This window comes from Tasmannia lanceolata, unplaced genomic scaffold, assembly GCF_043159265.1.
Source record: "Tasmannia lanceolata isolate RefF3 unplaced genomic scaffold, GAP_Taslan_0.1 ptg000015l, whole genome shotgun sequence".
NCBI classification, from domain to species: Eukaryota; Viridiplantae; Streptophyta; class Magnoliopsida; order Canellales; family Winteraceae; genus Tasmannia; species Tasmannia lanceolata.
Window position 1 is genome coordinate 25,795,404 of NW_027518692.1, and position 24,801 is coordinate 25,820,204.

At 39.1% G+C, this 24,801-nt stretch overlaps 3 protein-coding genes across 3 annotated transcripts; 1 reads left to right on the forward strand and 2 right to left on the reverse strand.

The window, feature by feature from the left end:
• The first annotated feature begins 6,797 nt into the window (after positions 1-6,797).
• LOC143845742 (thermospermine synthase ACAULIS5-like) lies at positions 6,798-11,262 on the forward strand. Its single transcript, XM_077354152.1, has 10 exons — positions 6,798-7,304; positions 8,394-8,460; positions 8,562-8,656; positions 8,756-8,858; positions 8,969-9,057; positions 10,011-10,167; positions 10,330-10,405; positions 10,509-10,567; positions 10,741-10,877; positions 11,026-11,262. Exons 1-10 carry the CDS (start codon positions 7,159-7,161, stop codon positions 11,108-11,110), a joined length of 1,014 nt encoding a protein of 337 aa, XP_077210267.1. The 5' UTR covers positions 6,798-7,158; the 3' UTR covers positions 11,111-11,262.
• An 86-nt stretch (positions 11,263-11,348) lies between these two features.
• LOC143845743 (photosystem I reaction center subunit II, chloroplastic-like) lies at positions 11,349-12,221 on the reverse strand. The gene has a single exon (XM_077354153.1). The coding sequence runs from the start codon at positions 12,131-12,133 to the stop codon at positions 11,501-11,503; it is 633 nt and encodes a 210-aa protein (XP_077210268.1). The 5' UTR covers positions 12,134-12,221; the 3' UTR covers positions 11,349-11,500.
• A 1,341-nt stretch (positions 12,222-13,562) lies between these two features.
• Positions 13,563-24,338, reverse strand: LOC143845741 (splicing factor Prp18 family protein). Its single transcript, XM_077354151.1, has 2 exons — positions 23,458-24,338; positions 13,563-14,143 (listed from the first exon to the last, which is right to left on the reverse strand). Exons 1-2 carry the CDS (start codon positions 24,283-24,285, stop codon positions 13,724-13,726), a joined length of 1,248 nt encoding a protein of 415 aa, XP_077210266.1. The 5' UTR covers positions 24,286-24,338; the 3' UTR covers positions 13,563-13,723.
• Positions 24,339-24,801: the final 463 nt, after the last annotated feature.

Sequence of the window (24,801 nt, forward strand, 5' to 3'; positions counted from 1 at the left end):
ATGGGTTGTGGTAGATATGTAAGACAAGAGGTGACCAGCTGGTATTGAAATGTTATTGTGTTCCTAGTAGCCCAAATTTGTGTTGGATTAGGTGCAACTTGGGTCGGGACGGGTTGAGCTTTTGCTAAAAATTGAATTGGAATCAACCCGAACCTGACCTGATTTTAAGGTAAAAGCTCAACCCGAATTCCCAAAAATTGACCCGAGTTGCACCCCATGATATCCCTAGGATTGAAAGTTGGGTAAGAATGCAACAGCCTAAAATGCTAGCAAAAACTCTAATTTCTTAGAGTTTGACGAGAGCAGTCGTGAAGGATAGGCCTAGCACAAAAAAATCTGACTATGTATGTGCAATTATATATGAGAAAATAGTTCCTACACACTTGTGTAGATAAGTTATCTACACACTAGCTTAAAATACAGTGGGGGCTCACATTGTTTGGGTGATCCAAACCATTCATTTGAGAGGCCCTCACATAGATAGGGTGTCCACAAAAAATCAGATCCATAGGATCATCCCAACCCTACGATTTGTGGAGGTAAAATGGACGTGTATAAACCTTCACAAATTAGTCAATTTTTTGCCTCCACAGTTCGAATGGTTAGGATGATCCTATGGATCTAATTTTTTGTGGACACCCTATCTATGTGAGGGCCTCTCAAATGAATGGTTTGGATCACCCAAACAATGTGGGCCCCACTATTTTAAGGTAGTGTGTAGATAACTTATCTACACAAGTGTGTAGGAAACTAGGAACCGTTTTCTCATATATATATATATATATATATATATATATATTAGCCCACATGGGGCTCGAGGTACTTTTAGAGAAATATCATACAAACACACACTATTTATCTTTTGACATCATGTTTATCAATGCGATTGGATAGATGTTTCTGTTCACAGTTACTCAAGTGATTACTATTGTAAATCCCAAAATTTCAGATCTAGTCCATTTTCACTAATCTAGTCTCCAGTTTTCTGAGATTTCAAATCCTCATGATGCGAAAAATACTTGCTGATTCATGTCTTAGTATTTAATCAGAAAAATTCAATTTAAGCAGAGAATAAGATCCAATTTGATGAAAAATATGAGAAAATTAAAATTATAAGATCTAATGAGAATTAGTAAAAAAACAAATTATGGCTAGTAAAATATGGAATACTAAGGTTATTTGATTGATTTAAGGAACCTTAAAGTGAAGAAAAATATTCATGGTTTAGATATGAATTCCTTTGGTTGGAAGATCTAAAGCTAATAAGAAGAGGAAATGTAAAAATTTAAGCTTATAAATCAATGATAACTCTATAACTAGATGGATTTTGTCCATTAAAATGAACTAAAAACAAATTTTAAGAACTAGCTAATGTAGAACTTAGAAAAACTGATTATTAAATTTGAAGGTAGAAGGTTGGTGTTGCGGAGGTTTGGTCTTCAAATCTTCTTCACTAGCTCATGACCCACTGAAAGAGTGAAATAAATGCTACGGATTTAGTGTGATCTCCCTGTGTTTAAGAGTTAAAACATTATCTCTTTTAGGAGGGAGAGGAGAAATTGAATCGCATTCCAAATGCTTTTACATGATTGCCTTATTTAGGACTCAAATGTAGAGATATGGAGAGTTGTAAGAGGCTATTCTTGAACAGATCTAAAGGCTCTCTTTCCACATTCTTGAAGATCATATCCATTGTTTTTTTTCTTGGGTGAGACCTCCCCTCTAAATTTCTATTCTACCTTCGACCTCAGATTGGAAGGAGACATACTATGCTTCATAAAGAGGCCAATCAAGTTGCTGAAACATGCCATATTGAGAGGCCAATCAAGTTGCTTACTCCTTAGCTAATTGCGCTTGCAAAAGAAAAGGTAATACATCTTTAGCTGGTGGAAGGATCTTCCTCTTAATGCTAGGGGTGCTATTAGATTTGATGCTTTGGGTATTCCAAATATCAGTTGTAAGTAAGGTGTGCTTATATTAGGCTTTGAGGTACGGCCGAATTGCCCCCCTCTTGTATTTTTCTTTCATCAATAAAATCCAAGGTGCCTCCCCAGGTTCCTAGATAAATTTCGGGGTTTAAAAAAATAGAAAAAAAGGGATGACCCTCCTATTCCTAGATGGATGCTGCCGGACCCTGGATGGCTTAGGTTCAATTTTGAAGGCTGAAGTATGAGATACCCGGGCCCTATTGGGGTGAAAGGTTTGCTTAGAGATGAGGAGGGAGAGACTGGATGGGCATTCTTTGTTCCCATCAGATTCTAGAATTCTAGTGAGGCAGAGATTAGAGCGGCTTTTTCCAGGTATGAGGCTCGTCGACGATAACCTAGTAGATAGATTGGTAGTGGAGGGAGATTCACTTAATACCATTAGATTAGACAGATGAATGGTAGTAGACCGTATCCATGGAGATTTGCTGATTTGATCGATGAGATCTGTGACAGGATGGATGATTATATTGTCCGGCATGTTCGCCGCCCATCTAATAGTGACGCTGACCGGTTAGCAAGAGACTGGGTGAATCGGGCATCATTAGAGATATTTGATTTCCTTTAGCTGTGATTTGGTTTTCCCTTGTGTTGTTCTTGTTTCTTATTTGGCTTGTATTCCTCCCCTGGATCTTCTCGGTCTCGGGGTTTGATTCTCTTCTTAATTTAATCTTATCATTTCAGAACAAAATAAATGGGAAAGGTTACATAAACCTTATCCATACTCTGCTATGTGGAAAGTTGGGTGGCCTCCCAGGTTATTTAAAAGCTTATGAACGCAAAGTTTCCTTTAACTATTATATACCCTATTAATGTGTATTATTTATGACTATTAAATACCTTATAGATATAAATTTCTTTATAGCTATTAAACACCTTACATTTTAAAGCCTTTTACCTGGTCAAAATGACAATTTCTCAAAGGTGTAAATTAAGAACCTGCTTCCATGAAATTACTAGCAAATAATTCCTTCTTACCGACTAACATGAAATGCCAAAAACCTTTGAATTGAGACTGAATTTAGCACATCAAATCAGACCTAAAACTAGTATAACTTTTGAGTAAAGTTGCAACTTGGGTCGGGTTTTACTCGACTCACATCTACCCAACCTGAAAATACCCACGCCGGGTTAAAAAATCACGGGCCTTGGGCTGAGTCAGTTTTCAAGTTGAAATACCCAACCCGATCTCAGGTCGGATCGGGTCGAGTTTAAAGAAAAAACCCGAAACTCAATCCAGCCTGACCCGAGCTTTGTAACATAAAACATTTTCCTTCTTCATTAAAGCTAGAATTACTTCTCTCTTCATACAAGAATCATTTTCAAACCCAAAACCATTAGTTGAACTCTAAGTAAAATTAGTGCAAGTGAAAAAGTTATGTTATCTTGAATAGTGTAGAGACTCGAATTTACAAGCCATGTCAGGAGGCGGGAATTTTTTTTCATGATAAATTAGTGTCTCTGATGGCATGATTGAGGTGAGGGTGAGAAGTGGCTAAAAATCAAGAAAAAGTCGACCCTATTTTGATTATAGTTTTTTGTTTCCTAATTTTTAGCCACTTCTCACCTTGGTTTTAAATTTCAACCGAAATCTAAAATTTCAAGTTTCGGTGGAGACTGACACCGAAACGTTACATACCCGAAACGGTATTTTATTTTGTCCGAAATTCCGAAATTTCACCCAAAAACCTGTTTTTTTAAAAATAATTTAATATTTTGCAGAATTTTTGACCGAAATTTGGTATCGAATAAAATACTGTTTTTATCGTTTTGCCGGATTTCGGCCGAAATTTTGATCGAAATTTCGATTTTGGTAGGGTATGAAACCAGTAACGAAACCGAAATTTAAAACCATGCTTCTCACCACTTGGAGATACTGGTTTCCTGATTTTTAGCCACTTCACCCACCCCACCCCTCTCTGACACACTAGTTTATCATAAATTTAAAAAAAAAAGAAAAAAAAGAATCATGGTCGCCAAACGTGCCCTACGAATCTCCTCGAGCTTCCCCAGTAAAAACCTAGACACGACCAAAATAGTTTTTAAGATAAGGTAGTGTTATGAAAAACCAGACATAATTATAAGTGCGATAATAAGTTCCTATGGGGCAAGTAGCAAAAAGTACTTTGGCTGGTAAATGATATATTCTCCCCCCTGTTTTTGACTCGGGCATCCCCCTCTACCGTAAAAGAGTGGTCATAAATACACTAGAGTGGGGCTGTGGGAAGTAAAAATATCGCTTCCCTCTGGCTCTTCATCATATTTTTAACAAAACTGGCTAGGACAAGGGTAACCCCACAATCATGCCTAAAACTCCCCCACTCTTCTATTTAATTAATGGCTCTCATTTTGGCGTGCATGAAGATGACGTGTACATCCACGTCACGATGATGTGAGGGTAACATCAGCATTGGTGGGTTCCACATGGACACAGACTGAGTTCTTCTGGTGAGCTCAGTGATGGCAGAGTTGACGGGGTTAGGGTTAGGGTTAGGGTTTTAGTGGGAATGGTGATGGTGATGATGATTGTGGCTGGCATGGCACGCCCCATTTGTTTTAGGGGGTGGAAAATCGAATATATGGGGGGGTATATAATGATGGGGCATTGCACGCCCCTCGCTCCTACCGATACTTCCGATTCTTCCATCATCATTTTTTATCTTTTTCTCTCTAACTCCCCTTCTTTCTACCAACTTTCGTACTTTTAATACCCGTTTTTTCGGATGTGATATTTCCACCTCTTTTCTACCATTTTCACCCCCTTTATTTTGTCTTTTCCTAAACATTACTCTATTTTGTTCCACCCTCTTTTTCTTGGCTTTTCCGTTAAATGAAATGACAAATCTAAATCTTAATCTTGTGGGTATCCAAACATGGCCTCAAGCTATTCATCTCTTATTTTTTGGAAGGGAATTGCTAGCGTCCATCGCTAGCAAATTCCAAACAAGAGAGTGTGGGTTTATACTCTGTTTTTTTCTTTTATGCTTATCTTTTGCCTTACTTCTACAGTTATGCTAGTGTAACTCGCGATATCCCCACCATCTCCACGTGGGTTGAGAGAATATGGATATGGTAGGCCATTGCATGGATCAGCAATACGATCATAGGTTGATCAACAATCTGGGCCGTTTATTCCTTATTTTATGATAAAGTTCAAAAATTGATATTTGCACCCTCTCTTTTATTTACTTGCATTCATCGCAAATTTCTCATTTTGGTATATCAAATTACAATCATAAACAGCTAAAGCCCAACCAGAAGGCATATATCAAAACAACTACAATGAACAGTAGCGTGCATATATCAAAACAAGGGGGGCACGAATATTAGCTCTGTTTAAGCTAGATTTGTTAAATGGATCTGGGTTTATTATTAGTAGTTTGGGCTTGCCAATCAATGGGCCTAACCAGAAGGCATTAATCTATGTCCTCGAAGCTTATTCTATTATATTGCTTCTTTTCCTATATGTATCAATTGAAGCCCAAACTAAGGCCCAACTAAGTAGATTTAGGCGCTGTTTATTTTGGATTTCAAGAATTCGTTTTGAGTCCCAACAATCAGTTTTGGCTCACAATCTGTGCTAAAAAATCCATAACAAACAGTGTAATTGGATTTTGAGAATTGATTTCGAATCCAAAACTTATTATCGGAATCAAAATTGTGTTTAAATTTGAGCCCTATTAATTTATACTGATTTGCTAGGTAATTTTGCGGAAAGCAATCTAGCAGCTCACTTTTGCAGTAGAGAACAACCACATCCTAGCAGATTGATTGTCTTATTCATTTAATTCATTTGAAGTGACTGTTCTCTCCTGCAAAAGTGAGCCTTGAAATGGCTTTCCGCGAAATTATCTTACAAATCTCTATCTATATAATTGGAGAGAACATGGGTGACACTCAAGATTATTTAAAATCTTATAAATATAAAGTTCTCTTAAGCTATTTAAGTACTGGTAAATGTAAATTTCTCTACAGTTGTTAAATACCACATGGCTGTAAATTTCTTTGTAGCAATTAAATGAACATTTGAAAGGTCACACTCTATGTGCACATCGTGTGTTGTTTTTTGTGTTCCAAGTTGATCTTATTTGTAAATGGAACTTTAAGGCCACTTTGGAAGCCATGAACTAAGATATAAAATGTTTCCTAACCTTTATAGGCATATAAAGAACATAAAAAATTAGATAGAGAGAATAGGAAGGGCCATTTGGATGCATGTCAAGTGGAGATTTTATATGGTATATCATTTCCACAGGATGATCCCAACCCTCCGATCTATAGAGGGATTGCACATGGAAACCTCTATAGACGGGAGGGATTTAGGCCCAACAAATGGATGGTTTGGATCATCCTATGAAGTGGGCCGTACAGTACTTTTTGAAAAATATTGGACTACACACCGTATAAAAACTAGTCAAGTAGAAGTGGAAGAAAAGTAAAATGATGTCACTCCACAAGTAAAATTGTAGTAAGAAGTAAAAATTATATTTACTCTCCCTTCTCATCCTTATTTATGAGGAAGCTCAAAAGGGTTAGGATCATCCTGTGAAGATGATCTATAGGAACAACCTATTTACGTTTTGGCCCAACAAAAATGAACAGTTTGGATCATCCAAGTGGGTCCTATAAAATCTCCTTAATCTTTTCCTACCTTGCTTAAGAATAGAAACAATCTCTCTCTCTCTCTCTCTCTCTCTCTCTCTCTCTCTCAAAGGAGAAATGAGATATTGAGATGGTTCAGAAATGCCCATCATAACTCTCACCATCGAACACTACCACGTACCAACAACATCATTCAACTATCTTTCTCTGTCTACCCATACAAGAAACCAAGCTTTCTTTCACGCGACCATATCACCCTCAAGAATCTCATTTCCCTTTCCTTTAGTTGCGAAAATCCAAGCGGCTTCTCTACTTTTCTAGCACCCACTCGATATCCATTCCAACTATAATTCTCCTCCTTTCCCCATGCCAATGAAATTATAACACTCATCGATTCTCCTGCCACCACCCCCTCCTTATAATGCCAATCACTCCTCAACCATTTTCACATTCACTCTTATTCTTCTCTCCTCCTTAGCTTCTTCCCCTTTGTTTGAGAAGATAAAAGAAAGGCTCATTGGGTTTCATTGTTTTTTTTTTTCTTCAACTTTTTTCTTTTGAATTCTAGAAAATGGGTGATATTTCTAGCTCTAATGGTAATGGAAATGGAAATGGGTTTTATGGGAATGGCCACGTGGCAGGAGAAGGTAGGAGGAAGAGCTGCTGGTATGAAGAAGAGATTGAGGAGAATTTGAGATGGTGTTTTGCACTTAATAGGTATATCTATCATATGGGATTTTTATCAAAATGTCCCGTCTCTTATTCCTCTGTTTTAGTAGCCCTGTTTTGATTCCAAGAATTTTATGCAAAAGTTGGGAAAGGAAAATCTTTCTGAATTTTCGTACTTTTTTTTTTTTACACATGAAAAGAGATAACTTGGAGAGACCTTCAATTTATGATAGGGAAGTGATATCAGCACAACCATAGTGTGATACTTTCACTAACCCATCTTGTCTTTTAGCATTTAAAGAGCTGTCAAAAGGTTATTATATTTCCCAAAACGGTCTCACAAGCGAATTGAAGCAGAAAAGACAGCTGGGTTTGTGCAGATATCAAAATATGGTTGCGCTGATAACATTCCCCTTTATGATAATCTCTCTCCAAATTGACTGGTCATATAATCTCCCTCTAAATCATGGAAAGGAAAAAAAAATCATCAGAAAGGTTTTTCTTGCAATCCAAACAGAGCTTAGGGCAAGTATAAATCAAAATCAAAATCAAATAAAAATTGTCTTTTTTCAGAAAAAATTCTGATCAGTCTTTGTTCATGTTCTTGAATAGGCTGACAAACAGTAGAACATCGATAGAGAGAGAGAGAGAGAGAGAGAGAGAGAGAGAGAGAGAGAGAGAGAGAGAGAGCTTGTTTTAGTGTTGGGTTTTAGGTATATGATCTTTTGGTTAGGAGTTTTAGTGTTGGGTTTTAGGTATATGATCTTTTGGTTAGGAGATTCTATCTCATGATCATGAATTCATGACAAGCTCACCTTCTGGTTTTTCAACACTTTCATATACATTACTTTATTCAAAGCTTTGAAATGAAAAGGCTTGAGAAAGGAACAAGAGTTGAAGCTCTCTTCCATGGCTGTCTTGCAACATCCACTTTTCCTTTCTAGAGTTCTGCTTATAATCATGACAGCTTCTAAAGTAAAATAAAAAAAGAAAGTTGTTTTGTTTTATTGTGTCTGGTTGGTTTGCAACACCAACTTTTTAATGGTCATGTAAAAGGTTGAAGGCATTAATAATGATAGTTCGGCAAAATAGATAAGAAAAACATTGGTCTAATAATGATAGTTCTATCTTTTGCAGCATTTTGCATACTGGGGCCACTCAATACCAGGACATTGCACTGCTGGACACAAAGCCTTTTGGAAAGGTCTGTTTAAGTAAAAGAAACACTTCTCATAAGTCATAACTGTAGAAGATAAATATGTTCTCTATATCCTTCTAAGCTTTTATCTTTATATTCTGTTGCAGGCTTTAGTCATTGATGGGAAGCTTCAAAGTGCAGAGATAGATGAATTTGTCTACCATGAATCCCTTGTTCATCCAGCACTTCTTCATCACCCTAAGTATTTCCTTATTCTTAAATCATAATCTACCCAAATCTTCTATGATCTTAATTTTTCGTGAATGGTGAAACATATAAAAAATCCACCTTTTATTTTCAGCGCCAAGACAATTTTTATAATGGGAGGAGGTGAAGGTTCCACTGCAAGAGAAATCCTCAGGCACAAGACTATAGAGAAGGTGATCATGTGTGATATTGATGAGGTAATATCTCCTAACAGATGTTTGATTTCTGCCTTTTCTCTGTCTTTTCCATCTGTTTTTTTAATCTGATTTTTGAAGGTTCTTACTACTTTGTTTTCCTTTGCTGGCAGGAAGTGGTGGATTTCTGCAAGTCCTACCTTGTGGTAAACAGAGAAGCCTTCTGCGACTCCAGGCTTCAGCTCATCATTAACGATGCCAGGTTTCGTCACTAATGACTCCGCCATTTATGTTAATAGGAAACTGATTTTAAGCTTCAATTGACTGATAAACCCCTTCTGTTCTCTTTTAGAACTTTCTTCTATTGATTGTTAGGGTGAACACATTTTATCATACAGTTGGGACTCTAATAATTAATATTGTTGGTGAACACATTTTATTTAAGGTATTAGATAATATTAATTACACGACAGGTATTGTCCATCATCGTCCCATTTGTAACATGCAGTTGGGACTCTATAATTAATATCGTTGGTGAACACATTTTAATTAGGTATTATTAGAGAGTGTTAATTGCCTGACAGGTATTGTTCATCACTCCGTCCGTTGCCCACAGTTACGTACCACTTCCAAGAATAAAATCCTACGACAAAGAAGACAACTTGACGACCTCCTACTGCCATTGTCAGGCGTGAGTGTCCCTTTTTGCCTATGCCAGAGTCCATGTCTTCTGTGACTACCGCAACGGATTCCACGGGAGAGATTGAAGAATGTTAATTATATAGAGTATCTACTTTGAACAGTATTAATGTTCACCTGTATGTATGTATTTTAAACAATGTTTCTTGAGAAAGTTCTCAATGTCTTATACCACTGGATTTTTTAGGAAGTATTAAGAGATAAGAGAGTATAAATTATGAACATCGGAACTGTGTTGGCTCCGGGTCTGAGTAATAAGATATAAGAGACTAAAAATTTATGGAGCATTAATTATGAGAGTGCCAACTATAGTTCATAACCAATGGAAGAAAACAGAAGTGGGTGTAAAAAAGTGCTCTTTTATTATGATTGTAGCTCTTTGTGGATTAGGCTACTTGAGTGTGTTTGAACCTCACTTGCGCTAATTAAATGATGTGAGATGATACACTCTGCACTTAGTGTGTACACTGTTAAATAGGTTTGTTGGTGAGGAGAGTCTAATTTGTTGTTTCACAGAGCTGAGCTTGAAAACAGAGAAGATTACTTTGACGTGATCATCGGCGACCTTGCTGATCCCATTGAGGGAGGGCCCTGCTATCAACTCTATACCAAATCATTCTATGAATCCACTGTTAAACCTAGACTTAATGAAGGTGGCATTTTTGTCACTCAGGTATTTATCAAGGACTGTTATTTATCTAAATAAAGATCATATTTGTGTGCTATGCAAGGCCCATCTATACACCGTCTAATCAATGGACCTTTTCTCTTTCGATTGGATTGAATGGGGAATAATACACAATCTTATAATATTTTCCCTTTTTGGGGTTTGCAGGCAGGGCCAGCAGGAATTTTTAGCCACACAGAAGTTTTTTCCTGTATTTACAATACTCTAAGACAGGTTTTCAAATGTTAGTAAGATCTACCTCTGTTTTTCCAAATCATTATAATTTTGATGATTGAAAAAATCAAATGGAATTCAAATCATTGAAACTAATTGGGTTTTTTGTGCAGATGTTGTCCCTTATTCAGCTCATATTCCTTCATATGCTGACACTTGGGGATGGGTCATGGTATATAAACAATCCCCTTCTTCTCCTTCCCCATTTGATACTCAGTATCAACATCACAGCCTATTTAATAATCAAATTTCTAAAACAACTTATCCATAGATGCTCTGTTAACTGCTTTTATAACTAGAAATTAGATAAAAGAGAGTTTGCTAAAAACTTGCTGCAAGTCGCAGGCTTCCGATTCTCCATTTACAATGGATGCTGAAGAGTTTGACAGTAGAATCAAGCGGCGGATAAAAGGGGAGAACAGATATCTTGATGGGAAAACTTTTGCATCGGCGTCAATCTTGAGCAAAATTGTCAGAAAATCGTAAGTTTTTTCTTCTATTTCCCCCTGACACTGAATTTTATTATGGCCAATAAATCTGTTTCTCATAAGAAGATCCTACTCCATTAACTTGCTCCTTTTATAGTGATAGTGTTCTCTCTTTTCTGTTGTTCTCATTTGGGATGGACAGACTCGCCATGGAAACACAAGTGTACACAGAGGGAACAGCCAAATTCATCTATGGACATGGGGCTGCCCACAAATCTCATCCTTAGCTGCTGTTGGGTTTTTACATAGACAATCTCTTTTTTTGTAACGTTGAGAGAAAATCATACTATGACATCTCTCTCTCCCACTGAAATGGAACTCTGTTTTGCAGTTTGTTTTCCTGTTCGATACGTAATCAATCATGTTTTTCAATTTGAAATTAGTCTCATCTGTGAGCAAGAAGAGTCTTTGAATGGATGGTCAAAAACTATGAGCAGAAAGAGGAGGCACATATGATCATACAAGTTTAAGGAAGTTTAATAACTAACCATTGCCGAAATCAAATAGAATTACAGAACCCAACCAACCAATGTTCTTGTGGGAGCTTGTTAAAGAAAAATACACATACACAAAGCATTGGAAATAGTCGAATACATACAATCACTAATCAACTCACCTTACAATTCATAAACCTGTTTGCCAGTAAACTTGACCTCGATTGGGCTGACGTTCTTCCCGATCGATCGGAAGTTCACGCCGACGCCCTGGCGACCCGGATTCACCTTCTCAGGGTAGACCCCATCCTTAGGGTGGAGATATTGCACCTCTCCATTAGGGAACACCCTATAGAACTGGTACTTGATCTTGTACTTAGACCTCAGTCTAGTCCCAAGGGCTAAGCACTGTTCTTTCCTAGCCAACTTAAGCAAATTAGGCCCTTGTCTCATAATAGCTGCCCCTCCAGTTGGCATTTCAAATATTTGCTCCTTAGGGGACTCCCATGTGATCACATAGAACTCCTCCACTTGCGCCTTTCGTAGTAACCCTCCGGTGGAACCGCCGAAGATCGGAGATGGGGTGTTTGGGTCCAATTCCGGTGGGGTGAAGCCCACTGGTGCCTCTGGTGGGGCCGTTTTCTCCTCTGTGGCGGACACTTTCATGGTCCGTGACATCGAGAAGTTGACAGATCGAGGGCTAGCGAATGGCATCGACACTGTTGATTTCCATGGGGCTAGATTATGGGTGGTGGATTTTGGTGTGGAGAGGGTGGGGGTGAAGAGGGTTGCTTGGGTTGCCATGGCCATGGACATGGACGAAGGTTGAACAGAGTGAGGGTGTCTGTGGGGGGATAATAGAGGTGCTATGTACAAAGGGTAATGATTTTGGATGTGTGGTGGACACACTATTGGATAAGATGATATTGGGTTGGACCAATTGGGTTGTGTGATTTTTATATTTTGCCTTACCCAGACCAAGTCTTTTTTCCTTTTCATTTCTTTCTTTATCTTTCAATTGAGAACTGCTACTAATACACTCTTTTCAGCAAAGTCCTAACACTCCTCCCTCTTGTGCCAAATTTGAAATACTACATGAATTACCTTGTCTACGACAGAAGTAATTTTCTTTCTTTCTTTTTCCAAGGCACAAAAATATCCTTACTATGTTACACAGTTACACTCAGCATCTTTTGGAGTGGTTGTTTGGGACAATCCTAAAACAAATGTGTCTTTGTATCGCTGATAGTTTTTGGAATCTGATATCTGCACTCCATTGTCTCAAAAATGGCACTCCACGATTTTGAGCTTTCTTAACTAGCTTAAAACGCTATCATGTTAGCAAGATGCTCTCAACTGCTAACTAGAAAAGTGGATTGTAAAGTATGGAGTAACATCAGCAAAACAAGATTGCTCTAAGAAGCCCAGTCAGAAAGCAAGAATTGCACTATGAGATGGTTAGATCGTGTGGTTGCTATGAATTTTGGGCTTGGTGGCCCACCAGATCAACGCTTGTAATCACCCTAATGTGCCACATTTCGAGTGGAGAGGGCCAACGTCTTCTATCAAAAAATAGATAGTATAAATTTAGAACTTAGGGCAGACCAAATCAAAAGGAAAATTAGTAATTTGATTTGAGACCTAGACCTTTTCTTTTTTTAGGAGTAATAACCTATACAAAAAAAATCTTAATAGCCTTACTTGATTTGTGCCTATACCAGTTTCAAATAAAAATGATGTTTGGATCTAGGAAAATCCAAGGAAAAAAAATCCATCTTCTGATTTGTCAGATGGATCCAAGCAAGAATTCATAATGGCCCAACATCTCACCCATAGTTAGATTGATGGCTATGATTTTCGTATGGCTATTTGGGCACATAGTCCATCTGCAATTAGGTCCAAAATATCTGGATCAGTGCGAATGCACGCCCATCCGTGCAATTTGTTGGACCAAATTCATTAGGTATTAGATGATAAACATCTAAGATTTTAAGTTTAACAAAACTAAATCAAGTTTACCCAATGACCACAACCTTCTTACTTTATCGTAATAAAACTAGAGATTACACCAATAAGATAAACTAATTCATGCAAACAGAGATGAGGAAACCATCTTCCCCTACCTCACCTTGAAAATCAAGGCGAAAGCCCCTCGCAACCATGAAAAGTTTTGACCTTAATATACAACAAAGTCACCCTTTTCCAATCTTGTCTCTCGAGGCTAAATCTATCGGTACACGAGACATTTGAAACAAAGTAAAGATCAAATAAAAGCCAGATTGGTAATTAACAAAAGACATCTGTAAGCAAATTTGTAAGTTTAGAAGGTATCCTTTCAACAAATTTAGATTCGAAGAAATGTCTGGAAAAGCCAATCTGTAAATACGCCAGTGACATTTACGGTACCTAATTATCCTTCGGAGCCGCCGTAAGCATTAACCGAAACATTTCCTCTGAGGACTGACTCCCGGTAACAGCCTTTTCCTCAGATAGAAGTGATTGCAAGTCACTCCCATTTGCCAAGCTGTTGAATTCCACTGCCTTTGATGGCATAGCTGGATACTTTCTTTGACAGAATGTCATCAATCTCTTCACAGACTGCAAGTATTTACGAGTAGTCTCATCGTTCATGATGTGGGCTACACTATTTGTGTAGATTTTTTCACGAGCTGAACGCTCGTGGATACCAACCATAGTCACACCAATAGGCCAGGGTGCATTTCCAATGGCCATTTTGATGTATTGGTCCATCGCAGCCAAATAATCTCGCTTCATGCAGCACTGAACCACCACTAGCAATGCTTCACGGATATCGTCTGGGAGAATCTGCAATCCGATAAGAATTGTTTCAACACACAAACAGAATACTCTGGGTTGTGATTTAATTTGGATCTAGGAAAATAGTTACACAAAAACCATCTTATGTCAAGAACGGAAAGGATAAAGGACACTACGGGGCCGTTTGGATAAGCGGATTTTAGAAAACAGGTTTTTAGTTTCAAATCAGTGTAAAAGAGGGTTCATGATCAGGCTGCTGTGTGCTGTCCCAGTAGCGTTTCTAAATCAGGTTTTAAAAATCTCTCCTGCAACCTGAGATTTCTAAAACCAGGAAAATAGGAGGATCTTCTACTCTCTTGCTGATGGAAAGAAGGGAGAGAAGTCAAAATGAGTCAAAAACGACGGCTGGTCCGCTTCTTCTCGTCTCTAACCCTCTTTTACACTGTTTTCAAACTAAAAACCTGGTTTCTAAAATCCGCGTATCCAAACGGCCCCTACAGGTCTATGAAGTGCTATTGTTATAGACTAGTTTTTATAAGTTGAGCTCCAACTAGAGTGCTAATCGAGCAAGAACTAGAAGCAGAATACAACAAGTTGAGATAACAGGAACCTTCAAACAGCAAAGGGTCTGGCTTAGAATTAAAATTCAATGTCTCAGTAAAACAAGAAAACGTTAGAAATTTGATGTAGAACTAGGGGTGCAACTTGGGTCGGGTTGAGGCCAACCCAACCCAACCCGACGAACCCTTTTTTTTCCAACCCAACGAAGTTCGACCCGACCAGAGGAACTCTTTTTTCCAACCCGACCTGAGTTCAACCCGACCCAACCCGAGTTTTTAAGCTGGAAAAAAAAATCATGAAAAAATGCCGGATTTCACTCGGGTTGGGTTGCCCAAACCCTCAACCCGAACTCAAGCCAGGTTGGGAAAACTCAACCTGAACCCGACCCAATTTTTTTAGGGTGGAACCCGACCCGAGTTGCACTCCTATGTAGAACAGGCTGTTGAAGAGTTTCTAAACGTTCAGGGTCAAAAGAAGGCAGTTAGGAGGGTCAAAACTTCACATGACCATAACTTTTGTTACGGCCGTTGGATCAGGCTTATAATAAGTTGTTGGAAATTTATTGAGAAGCTTTAAGAAGCTCGAACCCACTTTGCTAACTATCTCAGACCTGGTAGTTAACACCAATATAACACACTTAAAGAGCTCCTTCCACTTAGAGAATGCATTCGAAATTTATTGTGGGTTTACTATAAAACCGGTGCAAACCTATAGGTTTATGGATGACTTTCTGGTAATTTAAGAGCAATCTATGGGTTTTAACTCAATAAAGCAGCAACATGCATTTCCAAAACAGCATAAACAGACGTAAATCATAAAATACAATAAAGATTTTCAAAGAAATGCTAAGCTTAAGAGATCAACCATCAAAGAAACTAAATTCATCCAAATCCTGCTTCATGCAATAGTTTTCAAAAGAGAATAGCTATGTAATGAATAAAAATCAGATCTCAAACAAATCTGACCTAGAAATTGGATATCTAAAGAAACTGTCTAAGGCCTAAATAACAATGGTTGATGAAAGGATCAGGGGTGCATGGGTGACTTAGGGTGGATTGAGTTAAAGCGGGGTGTAAAGATTGATCGAAACGGGGTGGCTATGTAGAAAGGAAATGGGAAGGTTCAAAGGGTGAGATTATGGGGAAGTAGGATATAGAAAATAAGGGGGAAATAGAATCAATACTTAAAAGGGCCAGCAACGCATTGTGCATAGATCATCTGCTACAGGCAATGTTTGAGAGGAAGAAGAGGGCAAGCCAGAGAGAGGGAAATAAGGGCTATTCACAACAGAGAGAGAGAGAGAGAGAGAGAGAGAGAGAGAGAAAGAGAGAGAGAGAGAGAGAGAGAGAATCAAGATCAAGAAAAGAAAAAGACATGCGTAGAAGGGGGTGGCTTATGAACTCAACCTTGGGGGTGAGAGAGAAAAGGGCAAGGAGAAGTGAGGGACAGAAGAATAAATGGAGGAGGAAAAGGATGTGAGAAGGGAGAAGGGTGGCGACAGAAGTGATGGAAGCCAAGAGACGGAAGAAGGGCCAAGCAAGGGAAGTAGAGAGAGAGAGAGAGAGAGAGAGAGAGAGATAATGATGGGTTTTTTTTTTTGGGGTGGTGGTGGTGGTTTTGCGTGTGTGTGTGTGTGTGTGGTGGTGGTGGTGGGGGGGGGGGGTAGCTGGGCAAGCGGTGGGCTTCATCCTAGAGGGAACCAATGGGATAAAGGAAGGCTTAAGTGATCGTGGGCCATAGTATGGGCTTGGGTTTGAAGTGATGGTGGGTGATGGGTAAAAGGAAAGAAAGGCGGGGTTATATGTTGATATGGACATCCCCCATATCTAGAGGATAGAACGTATAACTAAAAAGAGAAATAAAACCTACAAAAACGGAACTAAATAAGTCTTCTCATGAACAAGGTTTTAAATTTTGGTTTCGGAATGCGTTTCGGTACTCACCGAAACCGAAATTTTTGCCGAAATTTCGGTATTTCATTCGAAATCCAACGACATAAAAAAAAAGTATTATTTTATCCTCCCCTGAAATTTCGCCCGAAATTTATATATTAAATAATTAACAAATTCCAGATTTTTTGGCGAAATCCCTGATATCGAAATAATATAACATTTCGAATTTAATCGATTTTGATTTAGGTCGAAATTTAAAACCTTGCTCATGAATGAAAAACTAAAATCTATAGATGATGGATCACTTAACCCAGAAAGGGTTAATTGACGGTGGGCGATAGTTTGGGCTTGGGTTTAAGTGATGATGGACCATGGGAAAAGGGAACGAAAGGTGGGGCTCCACATCTAAAGGATAGAAATTATAACTAAAAAAGGGAAATAAATCCTAAAAAAGAACTAATAAGTCTCCCGTAAAAAAGACTAAATAAACTAAAATCTATGGATGATGGATTACATTAGTTCCCCCAAGTGGGAAGAATTCCACTCAATCATGTAGAAGCCTGCAATCAAATTAAAATTTAGGAATCTTATGGATTTAGGCTTTAATGCAACCAATTAAAGGTAGCAATAAGCTTTTAAAAGACAAAAAGAACCGTCCAAACTTTAATTGTGAAATCTAGTTTCAATTTAGGGTGGATTTGACAAATTGGGAAGAAGGGCATTTTGGTATTTTTTGAGAAAAAAAGAGGTTAAGAAGATTAGAAGGAAAAAAAAGATTCAAGGTTGTAAGAATGGATTTAGATCAAGTAGAGAGTTTAAAATTAGAAATTCAAGAAAGAAAGAAGATTGAAAGAGGAGAGAAGTGATTGAGAAATACGTTGCTTGACGCAAAATCCTCAAATCTTACACCAAGTAGTAGTTGATTTCACACCAGGGAATCTGTAAAGAGTCACACCCTGTAAAAAAGTGAGACGTTCACCAAAAAATCTATATTTATTCTATCATCAAACCAAATGGAGGTAATAGCTCGCTGTTGACGCCTCCATCTACGCTGGTATACTCGAAATCCTAGTTGGATGTCCTCATCAACTCTCCCCGGCTTGGAGAGACTCACCACTAGTGATGTAAAACTCAGTTACCGCTCGTACAAATCGGGGATGCAACGCTGAAGTTCCTCTGACATGATCCAAGTGCACTCTGTCTATGGTCGTCCACGCCACTTCACCAAGAATTTTTGGTAACCTCTAGAATGGGTGGTGATAATTTCTTATCAAGGATGTCCTCAATTTCCTATCTTTTCTGGCGGAATGGAGGTGGAGGTGGTAAAGGAGATGGGGGTAGTAGTGGCAAGGAAGTGGGCAGATTTGATGTGGTAGCTCCGTTACCATGAATTGATCCAGTAGTGAAAGAACTTAATGGAGGAGGGATTAGGTCTGAAACATGTGATTTGGAAGGGTACAAAAAGAACGGGTACAGGTTGTTCCCTGAAAGATACTAGGTCCTCCATATTAAAAGTGTCATCGATGCCTGATTCTGGGTAGTTCGAGGGCATATGCATTGGCACTAATCTTCTTTAATACTTTAAATGAACCAACAATTCGGGCATGTAGTTTCGATGTGGTGCCCTTAGGGAACCGCTCGGGTATGATGGGAACCATTACCATGTCACATTATTTGAACTCCTGAAACCTGTGATGTACATCTGCAAAAGTTTTGTAATATTAGTTGCTAACAGATATCTTTCCTCTGATTTCAACATGCAATTCATGAATGTGCCGAGCAAAGGATTCTGCTGATTCGAATGGCTTAGAGTCTGGTGAAATACGAATGAGATCTACGGATTTCTTAGGCTTTAGGCTGATAACCTAAGACTATCTCAACAGGGCTGAACCTGTAGACTGATTGACTGAGCTATTGTAGGTGAACTCAGCCATAGGACGGACCTGATCCTAACTAGAAACACAGTCACCAATAAGACACCTCAAAAGATCCCCAAGACTTCGGTTAATGACCTCGGTCTGACCATCTGTCTGGGGATGCAATGTCGAAAAAAAATGAAGCTTGATACCTAATATTCGCCCCAATATCTTCCAAAAATAACTGGTGAACTTGAGATCACGATCTGATATTATGATTTTAGGCAATCCAAACCGACCAACCTCCCTAAACAGAAGTTTTGCTATGTTCAAAGCGTCATCAAGGGTCTTTTCGCAAGGGATGAAATGGGCCATTTTGGAGAAAAGATAGGAAACTAAAGACATGGAGTCGTGAACCCATAAAGTTCTAGGAAGGGCCAAAAAGAAGTCCATACTCATATCCTGCCATGGTGCATAAGGTACAGGCAGAGGAGTATATAAATTAATGTTTTGTTTCCTCTGTTTGGCTACTTGACAAGTAGAACTGGCAAACGGGCGGGGCAGGGCGGGTTTGACCCGGCCTGTACGGGTCCAGGTCAAACGGGCCGGGTCAAAATTACCCGTAAAATTTTACGGGTCACTAAGCGTGGACCTGCACCCGGCCCGTACGGGCCGGGTCGACCTGCGGGTCACCCGTATTTTTCCAAAGAATATTTGTTGTTTTATTTTTTAAGAGTTAAAATGGGAGTGCAGATACCAATTCCACAAAAAAGTGCCATGTGTCACATTTATATTGGTATTTATATACCTTCTTATCTTCTTCTCCTTCCTACGCTGTGAAAAAGTGACACATGTCAGTTACCTCATACCAAGAAACCCGATTTGACGTTTGAGAATGGTAAAAGGTGCTTGGGGGAGGTAAAAGGTCCTCTGCCACATGCTATAAATCTATAATATAGGTGGTTTATTGGCCAATGGGAAGAGATTTTCATTATAACTTTTGGGGAAGGTAAAAGACGTTTAGGAATGTTTGGGAATGATCAAAACAGCTGGCGCCTATATATATAACTTTCCAATAAAAACAATTTCCATTTTTTTACAGGCACCCGCGGGTCAACCCGGCCCAGTCCAGTTTTTACAGGCCGGGTGGACCCACGGGTCATTATAAAACGGGTCATGATTTAGTGACCCGGACCTGGAAATTACGAGCGGGCCGGGTTGACCCGCGGGTCCGGGTCACTTTTTGCCAGGTCTATTGACAAGTGCGACATTGCCTAATGACCCTAGCTACATCTCATTTGAGAGTAGGCCAGTAGAATCGATCTTCTACTGTGGTAATTGTCTTATCTCTACCGAAGTGTCTAATAGCACCACCAACATGAAGCTCCCACAAAACAAAGTCTCTAAGGGAGGAACTGGGTAGACACAGTCTGTTGGCCCTAAACAAGAACTCATCTCAAATAAAAAATAGTCAGAGCCCAGTTTGGGATGACCCTCAATCAAAGAAGTGTATGACTTTCAAAAGTAAAGCAAGATGCATATTCACCTTTTATTCCACTCATAGTGTATTGAGTGCGGACATTCGGCTTAATGCGTCGGCAGGCTTATCCAAGAACGTAGTCAAAAGCGCCATCTCTACATCTTCGAGGATCATTCCTTGCTTCAAGATGTATTTGGCTATAGATATGAGACGTTGTTGAAGGGAGATTTGTGCGAGCAAGGATCGAGAGGTGATAAAGGGCCCCTAGATGATCCTGACGCAGAATGTTAGCAGAGTAGGGGCGGAAGCAAAGCTCAAGAGTTGGCGGGGTGTTTTGAGTGTATCGTGTTATCTATACCTGTAAATGCTAGTGTAATTGGTTCATATTCAGATTCTTGTCGAGCTGTCAGATCAAGCAACATGGCCACAAATTCATGCTAAACACCCACCATCTACACGTGCAATTCTTAACAGCCACTCAAGGAGAAAACCGACATTAATGTGACATAAACAAAATTGAATAGGTATCTTTAAAAAAAAAAAAAAAATGAATAAGTGCTCAAGCACATTTAAATTGAAGATTGAAAAAAGGTGTAGCTGAGAATAATATTCCACCTAGAGACGAAAGACATATTTTAACTCCAAGTAGGATTTCAAGTGAATACTGTTGTTGGACTCTAATTGCTTGCTCAGGTTTATTATTGATTAAGAGCCAACTATATTATGCCCAAACCAAACACTCTCATTAACTTCCATAATGTGTTTCAACTAATTGTAGGCAAGGCAATGAGTAATGCTTCAAAAAAAAAAGTAACTGTAGGAATAACCAATTGGGTTAACATGTGTCATTGTGACCCATTTTCCAATCCCCTCTCTTTATGTCACTTGTAGAAATAGAATTCAAAGATGGGACTAAGCTCATGAATTTACTGGCACGTGAATGAATGCACAGAACTATACCTTCCACATTTTTACTATCCTTCACACTTAGTTGTTCAAGTTCTACCAAGGGACTAGGGGCATCTTTGTCGGTCGCAAAGCATTCTAGTTGGCATTACTACAAACAGTTTCTGAGCAGCCTTTTTTTATTTTTCTTCCTTGTACCAGCTAGATAGGAAGCATCAATACAAGGGGATAAGGATCCCACACCATTCAAGTGTAGAAAGGGAGTCATGGCTGAGGACTCTCCATCTTTTAAGATTCTAGTAGATGATGGGCTGTGTTGCCATGACCAACTCCAATGGGCTGCACGATGTGGTACCTTCTCGCCACATCCCAAATTCAAATGATGTAAACATAGATCTTATGGGATGCAGCTAATTTTCTCCCGCAGCCATACCAACCCCATGAAAGGCTAACAATGGAATATTCAACCGGTAGTTAAGATCTCACCCTGACCTGAAACTCAAACTTCTCAGAGTTTCACTGAGAAGAGTATCAACCAGCATGACCGAACTCCATGTGACCAAGAGTTCAGTGACCAAGATCTGTCAAGAGGGCTTTGCTGTGTGTGTTTTAACAAATCTGTGTGCTAGTTATTGATCAGTTGTCTTTTGAATCTCAAAGAGAAATAGACAAAATGACATTGATTTCATTCAATTGTGAATACAAGGCCTTTATTGTGGAACAACTCAGTAATCTAATAATCACAGGATAACCATGGCTTCACTCCATCAAAAGAGAATTAAAAAATTCAAGGAAGAAGACTAATTCAAAAGAAGCTTCTGTTGAGAAGGCAACAGAAGTTGAATCCTGCGTGCAACAAGTGAAAAGATAAAGAGGATTCAGGGAAGGACATACACTCGATAACTGCTCCTGATCTCCTTGAATTTAAGTTGAAGCCTGCATGCAACAAGTGAAAAGATAAAGAGGATTCAGGGAAGGACGTGCACTCGATACCTGCTCCTGATCTCCTTAACAGAGGGTTCTGAGCAAGCTCCTCCTCTTCACAATTTTTCTTCCTTCTTCTTCAGACATGTGTAAAAGATCCCTAATCCTAATACCATATTGGTATTTATGCTAGGCTAAAAGAAACCGAAACGACTGAAGTGCCCCTTAAATGTCCATAACCCTTTGTTATAAAATGATAGTGACAGCCCCTCTAACTTGAAATGACGAATATAGCCCTGCCTTTATTCACCGAGCAACCTGATTCTGAGCTCCAAGTCTAGCAGCTCTGCGTCAGATCCCCCTTACCCAGGTTGGTTGAAATTAAATTTTGACGGCTCTAGGGAGGTCTTCTTAAAGGTAAGACTGGCTTGACCAAATGGGTTTTTTTTGGGCCTATTCGAATGAAGGACTAACGAGGCAAAAGTGAGGAATATTCTTCAGAGCATTAGATCAACGACCAGAGGAGATTTGAATAATCTTATTGTGGAGGGAGACTCCCTCAACGTTATAAGATGGTTAGATGGGAGGCACCCTCACCATTGAAGATTCTCAAAGATCTTAGACGAGATCATGGATCGCGCGGAGGGTCACCCAGCCCGCTTCTAGCATGTGTTGGAGGTCAGCTAATGGAGAGGCAGACCACCTTGCACGTGTTAAAAGTGGATAGATTGTCGCTAGAGATCTTCAATTTTTTACTTCCTTGATTATTGTTGTTCTTGTAGACTTTTGGTTTTCTTTGTGTTTCCTTTATAGTAACGACCTTCTCTGTCATGTTTTCCTTGTAGTCCCGACCTTCTTGGTCAAGAGCCTTTTTATTACCTCAAAAAAAAATTCACCATTTCAAAAAAGAAAAAAGAAATCTTCAAAGCCGATTCCTTTTAGACAAACCATATGGGCTAAATATTGAAGTACCACGCATATGGGCTAAATATTTAAGCAGCAGCATGTCTCATGGTCCTATCACCACTACACAATGTATTGTGTGTACTTGTCTTAGCCTAATTCATTTTGTATGTGTTCCTCACACCACACTCACAGTGGAAATATAGATCCAACAATTCCATCACACCCACGATGTATAGAAGTGTAAAAGAAGAAAGAAATAAGATTAAAGAAAATAAAGTTCTCTTGCGAGACCGCGTAAGATGCCATAAAATCACAACAGAAGATGCAAACAGATGTGCTTAAAAGAATGAACTCTGAATGTCCTGGTTGTACACAAGTTGGAGTAAGTATGGGTGATATGATGCCTGGACGCTGAAGAAGTTTAGGTAGGCAGCTAATAACTTGATGCTGTTGCCCCCCATTATTGAAATTGTAGAGAGATTGTTACTTCCCTCAAAGTACCAACAAGAATTCTACTGTTATTGTGTTATCTTTTGATTTCCAATGTAGGCATTGGTCATCACTATCAAGCAAAAGTGCATAACCAACACAAATATTCATAAAAATGTTGAATAACAAAAAATGAATTCAGTAGAACACATTTTCATAGGAAACAGAATAGGATCACATTATTAAGTCGTGCATCTTATAATAGTTGGGTCGCCCTAAATTATATATGCTAACCAAACTCCATCATGGCAGATCTCAATCCTATTAAAACTCCAACCATACTCAGAAACAGTGTAAAAATTACCATTCAAATAAACAAATCAATTAATAAAACAGTGTAAAACATACCTTTTTCCTGCAAAACTTGAAGAGGGGATTCAAATACCGCGCACACTGCTTGAAAGTCGCGACCATTGATTTCCCCTTTGCGGTTCTCTTCTCCGTCTCCCCCATATCCTCAAGCTCCTGATTCCACTCATTCAAAAGCCTCTTAAAGAACACAAGAATCTTATCCTCATCACACAATTCATCAAAATTCGACTTCATCCTCTTCAAATCCTTATCAACATCCACCCCATCAGAACCTCCTTCTCCACTCAAATCATCATCTCCACCTCCTCCACCCTCTCCCTCCTCAATCCCATCTTTCTCCTTACTTTTCCTCTTCCGATCGCTCGAAATCCCCGTTTTTTGCCTCTTTCTAAGCTCTGAAATATCTCTCAAAAAATCATTCGTTTGCCCTTCAGTCATATCACTATCGATCTCGAGAATTCCAGATTTCATAGTCAGTTTCAGACGCTCTAATCGATCGTCATCATCCTCTCCGAAGAGAGTGATCGGTTGTTTAAGAAATCTCAACCGTCTGATCACTTCTTGTTTGGGAAGGACCAGATCGTCGAACTTTTGTTCTTCTTTTAGGGTTTCTAGGGTTTTGGATGAGGGTTTTGAGGTGGATGTGGAGGAAGGGGCGTCTGATTTGGAGCTAGGGTTAGGGTTTGAATCTGAGGATTGTTTTTCTCGTAGCGCTGATTTGGCTTCGATCTCGCGCTTTTCTTCTTCGCGGAGTTTTTGGATTTTCTTCTGCTCGATTTCGGATCTTTTGAAGAATTTTTTGCCTCCGAAATCTTGTTCTAAGCTTTGTCGTTTTCTCTGCAATTCTCTCTTCAAAAGATCCATTTCCTCTCGCTCGCTCGAGGCAGAAACCCTCTCTTGTTTGGATGGGATTGGGAGACGAGTTTATACTTATATTAGATCGTTAGCGGTCCATCGCAGTAAACGTACGATGCGGAAGTTTTTCATACGTCCGTTGTATGGAGTTTTTATACGGTGCGTGGCCGAACAGTCCAGTGTTGCTCAAAAATGCTGTACGGCCATCTCCGTAGGATTCTCCAAACTGGGAGGTGTCGATGGATCCAGACGGTCTGATGGATACTCCTAATTGGAACTTTAATGGACGGGATGTGGGCATATTAGAAAGATCCGCAGACGTGTTTTGGATCCTCGTTATAGGATCCGAAATTTTTTAGGATCGGATATAGACATGCAAAGAAAATCTGATGGATAGTCTTGATCCGAAATATTTTTACAAAAATAACCTTATATAGTATGTAATAACATATGTTATGTGCAGAGTATTTCCATAAAAGCGAATAAATTTCACATTTTTATGATTTCGTGATTCACCTTCCTTTT